Consider the following 9795-nt stretch of genomic DNA (forward strand, 5'->3'; position numbering starts at 1 on the left):
GAGATAAAGGATACTACAGATACAGTTAAGTCGGCTTCATATCTTGACTTACATCTAGAAATTGACAATGAGGGTCGGTTGAAAACAAAACTTTACGACAAAAGAGATGATTTCAGCTTTCCAATTGTGAACTTTCCATTTCTAAGTAGCAACATTCCAGCAGCACCTGCATACGGGGTATATATCTCCCAATTGATACGATATTCCCGTGCTTGCATTTCCTATCATGATTTTCTTGATAGAGGTTTGCTGCTAACAAGGAAGCTATTAAACCAAGAGTTCCAAATGGTGAAGTTGAAATCATCCCTTCGTAAATTTTACGGACGCCATCACGAGTTGGTTGACCGTTATGGAATAACCGTTTCACAAATGATATCGGATATGTTCCTTACGTCGTAACTACAATCCCCTTCCCTTTCATGAATATGACCTACCGAATTAGACAATTTACCGGATTTGTAATCACATAAGCAACACGACGGGTGCCACATGTGGAGCAGGATCTGCTTACCCTTCCGGAGCACCTGAGATCACCCCTAGTTTTTGGTGGGGTTCGTGTTGTTTATTCTTTAGTTTTCTATGTTGTGTCGTGTGTACTATTGTTTTTCTGTTTGTCTTTTTCATTTTTAGCCATGGCGTTGTCAGTTTGTTTTGGATTTATGAGTTTGACTGTCCCTTTGGTATCTTTCGTCCCTCTTTTATAACTATAATCATTTTTATCACACACACGTTAGAATATACTATTCAGGAATATGGTCATTGTTATATTATAGTTCGTTTCTGTGTGTATTACATTATAACGTTGTGTCGTTTGTTTTCTCTTATTTTTGAGTGTAAATTCACATTGCGATAAGACGTGTCACGGTACTTGTCTATCCCAAATTCATGTATTTGGTTTTGATGTTATATATATATATGTTATATTTGTTATTCTCGTGGGATTTTGTCTATATGTGTTACATTTTAGTGTTATGTCGTTGTTCTCCTCTTATATTTAATGCGTTTCCCTCGGTTTTAGTTTGTTATCCCGATTTTGTTTTTTGTCCATGGATTTATGAGTTTTGAACAGCGGTATACTACTGTTGCCTTTACTTATATGCAAATTAAAACGCTTAAAGCCCTAGTCCCACTAGACCACGATCGCACCACGCTCACATAATCTTGAATTAATTCAGATCTTGGTGAGATCGCGGTATGAGCGGTATGAAAATGTTAATCGCCGTTGTTTTCACGATGATACTACGTCCTCATAACGCTTCTACAGTGTTCCCTCTACGATTATGCCACGTTTTCACTATGCATTTTCTACGATTACATGATCTTATTAAGTTCATCACGTCCTCACTATGACCATACTACGAGTTATCTGATTGCAACACGATCTTACTACGCTTCTACTGAGATTATGGCATATTCTTATCGCGATTTTACTACTTTCATACCACAATCTTACTACGTTCTCAGCAATAACGTTAACATCGTGTTCCATATCAACACTATTCCATTCCTTCTTTTTCTGATGAATACGTAGATTTCTCGGAAACAACACAGTCATGCCACCAATATCTACCAGAACACATGAACGTGGTGGTAGGGGTAGATGTAGAGGGAAAGAGAGCTCTGATAGTAACAAATCCTGATCCAGCAGACCATCAATCCTGAATCACAACCTATTGCTGGTCCATCACGCTCAAATGGCGATTTTTATGATACAGATGTGTCAAACATGCTTGAGTCATTAGAGAAATAGGACAAGAGCTCCGAATTACATACAGACAAACAAAACCTGAAGAGCTTTTATATATTTTAAGTGAAAATTACAATGAGCATGACGGTCGTATTATGATAGTAGTCAGGTCGTACCAAGAGCGTTATGAGGACGGCATGGTCGTGATAGAATCATATTATGGTCTTGAAAAGCGTGGTGTAAACGTGATAAGTTGTAGTTGGATCGCGGTGAGAACGTGATGGTCGTAGTGAGGTCGTAATAACGTCGCTGTGAGATTGTAGCGCAGTTTCTTCAAATAGAATCACGCGTTCGATACGCTTTCGCTTCGCTCCCCCTACGATGTTACAGCGACTTTTGCGATCTTATCACGACCTTACTGCGCTCTCACTACGGTTTTTATATGACCTGATTTCGCCAAGACCGCACTACGATTATTTTGATTTATTATTATTACATGTTAAAAGTTGGCCACGCTCATCACGTCCGTGATACGCCCTTACTGCGATCTATACGATCGCACTACGATCGTCAAATTTACATTTTTTCACAGATAGTAGTGCGATCGAGGCCTGGTGAGACTGTGGTATTTGCTCCGACCGATAAGTCGAAAAAAGATTGGTAATATGATTGTATGTTATCATCTTCTATATTAAAACCCATTGTCAATATTAGCGTAGTCCTTATGACTGGATTATTAAAGAAGGGGGGCTAAAGATATCAGAGGGACATTTGATCTCATAGATCGAAAAAAGACTGTCAATACCATGGACATATTATCGGTCAAGATCAATGCAACATTCTAACTTACATATGGAGTAGTAGCCTCCGATGAAAGAAGTTTGTATAAAGTATAATTTGAAAAAAAATAATATATTATTATGTAAATCATTACACAAAAATTAACGTTTTGCATGTCCAATCATACAAATCTTTCTGTTGAAATGGCTGCAACAAAATTCCCTACAAGTCCGACTAGAAGTATTGAGTATTGTGCTGTACATTCATCAATGAACTCGTTCATTGTTCGAACGGAGTAGGAGATTAATTGCAAGCAGTTCATAATATTCTTTTGAACTTCATGAACAAAAGGTTGATCATGGTTTAGGCTCTTATTACAGAAATCTCAGAAGGGCTCTCAACACCATCATATTCAAGTAGAGCGTGGTGGTGTTTGATTGTAAAATGAATAGAAACTTTCATCTTCTGAAAATACAAAATCACAGTAATTAATAAACATATACATATACATGTGAGAAAAGACATGCCTTTTAGGGAAGACAATAAATTTGAAAGAGACATATAAATGGTTAAACAATTCTTATTTTCAACCGCTATTAAAATTTTAAGAACAACTTTGAAAGAGTCATAATTAAACAACTCATAAAATATGTCAATATTAATATGGTTGGTATTAAGATTACAAGTGAATAATGATTTCCTTTCATCATTCAACAATATACAATCAAACAAGTAGTTAAGACATCTGAAGTTGCACGAGGCTTTTTTCAAAGCACCTGGTAAATCCACTAAATAATATTCTTAACAACGATTACATTTAAAAAAACTTATATTTATGTTTAATAATGATGATATGCAATGTTTTACTGCAAAAATCTGCCATGATATACTATTAAAAAGAAAAGTGTTTTATATGTTTAATGATTGTATATAAATTACTTTTACATGTTTTATGTCAATATGTTTTAATAAGTATCTCATTACTCTTTTTTGGGTGTTTTATGTATAAGCCGATATCAACCTTTCATATAGGTCGATGTAACACATAGATTTAATACGTGTGTATATATATATATATATAATATATATATTTTGTGTATATGTGTTGTAATCAGTCTCTCTTAACTCTTTTTAGAGTGGCTTATATATATACGCTGTTGTTTATGTATTTATAAGTTTTAGATGTATGTACATAAGGTGAGACTTTAATAAAGTATTTGTCTTGTCTTGTCTTGTCTTTAAAAAGTATATATGTAAGACATTTAAATGAGTTAAAAATAGTTGTACCACGATTCTGCTTTAACTGATTACATAACTTCTGTTTTGCAATATATTTTGGAACATTTTGTGCAATAAAAAAATTCAGAAATATTCACAATTTTTCATTGTATCCTCTCAGAGTGTTAGGTCAATATTGGAAACAATTACAAAAAAACTATGCCAAAAACACTAAACGAAAAAAAAACAATATGGCAGACAGCAATTCACAACAACCTGGCAGGAAAACCATTTATAAAATGTGGCTAGGTAAATATAATATAAAATGGAGACAGATAATGTGTCAAAAAGACAATGACATACCCATACAAGAGCAGAAAACCAGCCCAATGCCACCAATGATATTTAGTACAGTTAAAAAATCCAGCACTTGGAGGCAGGTTGTTTCGGTTGGCCCTCAAAATAATCCAACTCATGCAGAACATTGACGCCACGTATAACAGGTATGTTAACATACAAATGAACCAAACCACACAAGCCTAACAAAGGATGGAGCACAAAATGCACCCTCATTTTACCTGCGACAGTGCAACATCATGATTTTTAAATTCAGTTGTAAATTTCTCGACCAACATTATAGCACAAAAAACCCAAAATGATATAACATAAAGATAACAGGCTCAAAGTACCGATTTAAGAGTACTCGCAGTTAGTGAAAGCTTATTCAACTAAAAACAAATAAATAAACCATAGACCAAAATAGAGTATCAAATAGACAACAGATTCAGTGTAGACGGTATAAATAGTTCGAAAAAAACATTTAATTTACATTTCGTTGACTCGTCTCTTTCTTCCTAGAATTCATTATTTTTTATATATAGTATTACTTGCATACCAATTCATTTCAATATTGATATAGGAAGATGTGGTATGAGTGCCAATGTGACAACTCTCCATCCAAGTCACAATTTATAAAAATAAACCATTATAGGTCAAGGTACGGCCGTCAACACGGAGCCTAGACTCACACCGTAAAACCATTCAAACGGGAATGGTCTGGTTATGCGCGTCTGGCGTACTAAATTATAATCCTGGTACCTTTGATAACTATTTACACCACTGGGTCGATGCCACTGCTGGTGGACGTTTCGTCCCCGAGGGTATCACCAGCCCAGTAGTTAACACTTCGGTGTTGACATGAATATCAATAATGTGGTCATTTTTTTTTTATAAATTTCCTGTTAACAAAAGTTTAAATTTTTCGAAAAACTAAGGATTTTCTTATCCGTATTTGGCACAACGTTTTGGAATTTTGGATCCTCAATGCTCTTCAACTTTGTAATTGTTTGGCTTTATAAATATTTTGATATGAGCATCACTGAAGAGTCTTATGTAGACGAAACGCGCGTCTGGCGTACTAAATTATAATCCTGGTACCTTTGATAACTATCACATTAAAAAAAAACCAGATAGGATATCAGTTTTGTGTTCAACTAAACTAAAGTTTAGAACAGGAAGTTTATAACCAGCAGATTAACACATGAATTACCAAATATTTAATAAATATAAACTATATTTTGTTCTTCAAAAGTGAAAGTGAAAGTGCATTTTATTTTCAGAATATTGCAAAAGGAAGTTTGTGATGTGTGTTGTTATTAGAGACAACATAATTGTATTATCTCTTCCTTTTTTGTAATGAGGTAAGAACTTTTTCGTTACAACCATGTTCATATACAGATGTTTTAATAGACAAATATGTCACATTTCAGACTAAATCGTATCTTTTCCTTTTTAATTTTAGTAGGCGAATTTAAAATTGACCACAAAACTAATGGAATAAACAAAAAATAGAAGAAATGGACCTAACTGTTATAAAAAACGGAAATGAAGAAAACGGATCTGAGAAGAACCAAGCAGAGGTAACGTTTTTAATGTTCATTGAAAACAATTAACTTTGTTCGTAACCAGTATGATTGGATTGATAATTTAATTGATAAATTGTTGCTTTTTACACAGGAAACAGATTTATTATAGATTTAACTTAACATTCCCTCCTGATTATCCGGGAAATGAAAATGAAAGGTTAACCCAAAATGAATTAACACAAAAAGTTAATATCGCCGTGTCACGTTTTGCTTTTAAAGGCGAGTTTATGCAGCTTAAAATATGTACTTGAATTATACTGTGTATTATAAAAAAAAAATAGTTTATAGCAATGTTTCTTCTGGGGAGGATACATGACGCATTATAAATACGGGAACATTTTCATTAAAAATGATAACGTTACATTGTGAAATCTGCATTAACTTTATATTTTGTATTTTGAGTTATCGTTCTTTAATCAATATCTAATTTTCAGAAAATTGTAGTGACGAATACATTCGGAAAGCGTAGAAATTCTACCTCACCATCACTGACAGATGAACCAGTCATTAAGAAAATCAAAACATACTGTGATGAACCTGAAAATGAGGAAGAGGATGAACCTAAAAATGAGGAAAAGGATGAACCTGAAAATGAGGAAGAGAATGACGATGAAAACATACCACAACCTATGAAAAAAAGAAAAGAAGCGGTATATTTTTTTACCATATTTAAATAAACACTTATATGTATTTTTCGGATGGTAACATTGCGTCTTTGCGGTTCCAACCTTCACCCTTACCCGAAACAATAGTGTAACGCCACACAATAAATTATCAATTGAGACGGATTCACTCAATCAAAAGATATATTATCAAAAACATTTAACGAATTCATTTAATCTATCATGACGCGATGTAAATACAAAATTAATAAACTACATTTTGTAAGAGGTGAGTTGTAAACAACACCAGAAGGACAACCACAACATTGGACAAAATACCGCCAATGTATAGTTTTTCTTATTTGCAAACGTACCACATTCCTATTGTTTTGCAAATAATAATTATGGAAATGACGGCTTGTAGAGGGATAGTATAATGTTTCTAACAAGGAATTCAGTTTTCCCTGTATCCGTTTGTTTATGTGAAAAAAGTATGAGAGTGTTATATATTAAAAAAAAACAATTAAAAGGCGAATTCCTCCACAATGTTAAACAAATGTTATCAGTAATTTTCATTTAGTCGAGGTATATTACTTGATTTTTATTTTATGTTCTAATTATCAGGAAGATTTTCCGAAGTTGTACCGACTACTTCATGAGAATGAAGATATAACTAAGGGATTAACAGCAAAATCACCAGGCGCAGAAAAAGATGTGGCTACCCATGTTGCAACTGGAAGCAAAAAAGGTCGTTCTTCTCAGTATATTTCAACATGTGCGTCACTTTATAAAGCAGAATCGTTTAGGAATTTGAAACTTAAGAGTGGATATAAATGGGGTATGAAGCACATTGCAGAAATCGACGTTGGTAGTTTACCAGATGATGTAGAAATAATTGATTTGCGAACAAGCATGTTCAGAAGAAAATACGAAATAGCTGACAATGAGATAAATGAAAACTTTCACAAATTTGCAGATAGTCACCAGGAAGTTTTACTGATGGGTACAGTACCAGCAGCATGTTTAAAATTATTAAAATTCACCGGAGTTGTTCCAGACTCAGACAACAGTTGTAGTGATTCTGATGATTGTGGGTTTGACTATGATTCATACAATTCAAATCCAGATTCAGATTCAGATTGGTACTAATTCCAAGTAGGATGAATGTGTAATGCAAAACACACAAGAAACTTTATAATTCAAATTTAAAATATACAAGTAAACAGTAATAAACATTAATAAGAGCAATAGAGTTTCTTCAAAAATAGCAACGGAATATAATTATAACATGAAGATTATTAAAAACTATAAAGAGTATCAGTAAAGTTATACAGTCGTTCATCGATCACTAAGAACAACAATTATCACACGGACCATAACTTATCTTTTCCTTTTTGCTAAAAATATTGAGGTATTTATTCGGAAACTTTGTGTAAATAATTTTAATTCTATTATCAGTAAAACCTTTAATATAAAGTTCGGATCCCGAAATTTTATATTCACTAAACATATGCCATACATTTCAAATGGAGAATGATAAATAAATATAAAATCTATGATTTTTAATAAAATAATTAATAATATATCAAATGGATTGTTTTGATAAACTTGCGCAATAGATAAGATGAGCACACGGTCAATGATTTTACAATCCTATGAAATTGCTAAAAGTACACTTTTTTGGAATGATCATGAAAAATCGATATATTTAGCATTTATTTCTTTAAAACTGTGCATTATTTTGTGAACGCACGTGTCATTGTGAATGTTAAACTTCGTTGGGATATTAAGGTGAATTTATAAGTATGACGCACAAGCATTGTTATCCAATCAAAACAATGGATTCTTCTGAAACATACATGTAATGTAATTATATACATCACATATCGATGTAACTTCATCAGTGCGCAGGGAAGCGAATTTGGTAGATGAAACATTCAAATATTTTTCTTCGAAGACTTATTGCCGTAACGGTAGATGTAAAAGAGGGGCAGAAGATACTAAAGGGACATTCCAACACATAAATCTAAAATAATCTAATAACGTCATAACTAAAAAATTAAAAAAGCAAATAGACAAACAAGAGTACACAAAACACAACATAAAAAACTAAAGACTAATCAACACGAAGCCCTAAAAAAAACGGGTGATCGTAGGTACTCTGGAAGAGTAAGCAGATCCTGATGCTCATGTTAGTAAAAACCCGGTGAAAAGTCCAATACGGTATGTCACCTCGTGAAAATGGGTCGGGATTGTAGCTACGACGCTAGAAACCTATCCGCTATCATTAAACATGTTAAGTGTTATTTTTTTTTATTAGCACGGACACCGATTACTGATTTAAATAACAACAAGAATCATTTAACCTACTGCACGGCCGACACTCGGCTAACCGAGGGATTGGTCGGTTAATCTATATTGAGTATGCGGCTATATCGGCGGTTGGTCTGTTAATCGGGTTGGCTAAAGTCTGTTAATCAGGTGTTATCGAGAAAATCATTGAAAACTCAGCATGTTTTATTGTATTACCTTTTAAATATATTTTTATCATAAAAAATATTTATGTCTAACAAAACTATTCAATGTACTGAATTCAGTGGTGTAATTATTATTTTTCTAGCTTCTATGTACGATCTATAAAATAAAAAGGCAAGTTACTCATCAATAAATTTATACACATTTTACACACACAAAATGTACACAAAATGACACTTTGGTTGAATTTACTTGCATGCAATATTTTAAACATCGACAAAAGACAGGCATTATGTGTGTTAACCAAATTGATATCATTGTGTGAAAAATCTACACGTAAATCTGTATTTTGGTGACATAAATCAATCTTTATTTAAAACCTGGTCTGTTAATGGGTCGGATGTATAAAACCCGGTCTGTTAATTGGTCTGTTAAGAGTTATGAATGACAATAAAAGTATAATTTTATTACTTTATGGTGTGTTAATTTGGTAGGCTCAAGACGAGCGGCTAAAATATACGGAAACAACACTTGAGCAATGGAACATAAAATATATACGGAAACAAAACATGAGCAATGGAATATAAAATATACAGAAACAAAACACATGAACAATAATTAACAATTTAGGCAATGGATATTGAAAATTGATAAAAATGGTTTCAAAAAGGTGTTAAATTAAAGTAAATTTGATTTTATCCGAGAATGGTCGCATATATCATGTGGATTCTGTTTAATTGTCATGAATGACACCAATTTGTCATCTACATTGGTAACCAGTATTAAAGTCGTAATGTAACTAAACATCAGTAAGTAAAATATATTGGAATGCCTAAACATAAAGAATAGAGAAAAAATAATGAGTAAGATAAATAAAATGTAGAGAAAAGTAACATAACAATTTAAAGAATACAGAAATAATCAACACCCCCAATCCGGACCCTCATGGTATACACGAGAATCTGGATGGAGATACAGAATATAAATAAAAGATAAGTAGAGAATAAACTCATCATAGATACCAGGACTAAATTTAGTATATACGCCAGACGCGCGTTTCGTCTTCAAAAGACTCATCAGTGACGCTCGAATCCATGTGATGCATTGC

General features: G+C 33.1%; 1 protein-coding gene across 1 annotated transcript; it reads left to right on the forward strand.

Moving 5' to 3' along the window:
• Positions 1-5259: 5259 nt before the first annotated feature.
• On the forward strand, positions 5260-7802 carry LOC143045502 (uncharacterized). Its single transcript, XM_076218056.1, has 4 exons — positions 5260-5385; positions 5487-5604; positions 6045-6260; positions 6837-7802. The coding sequence occupies exons 2-4, from the start codon at positions 5542-5544 to the stop codon at positions 7359-7361; spliced, it is 804 nt and encodes a 267-aa protein (XP_076074171.1). The 5' UTR covers positions 5260-5385; positions 5487-5541; the 3' UTR covers positions 7362-7802.
• Positions 7803-9795: the final 1993 nt, after the last annotated feature.

This window comes from Mytilus galloprovincialis, chromosome 9, assembly GCF_965363235.1.
Source record: "Mytilus galloprovincialis chromosome 9, xbMytGall1.hap1.1, whole genome shotgun sequence".
Taxonomy (NCBI): domain Eukaryota; kingdom Metazoa; phylum Mollusca; class Bivalvia; order Mytilida; family Mytilidae; genus Mytilus; species Mytilus galloprovincialis.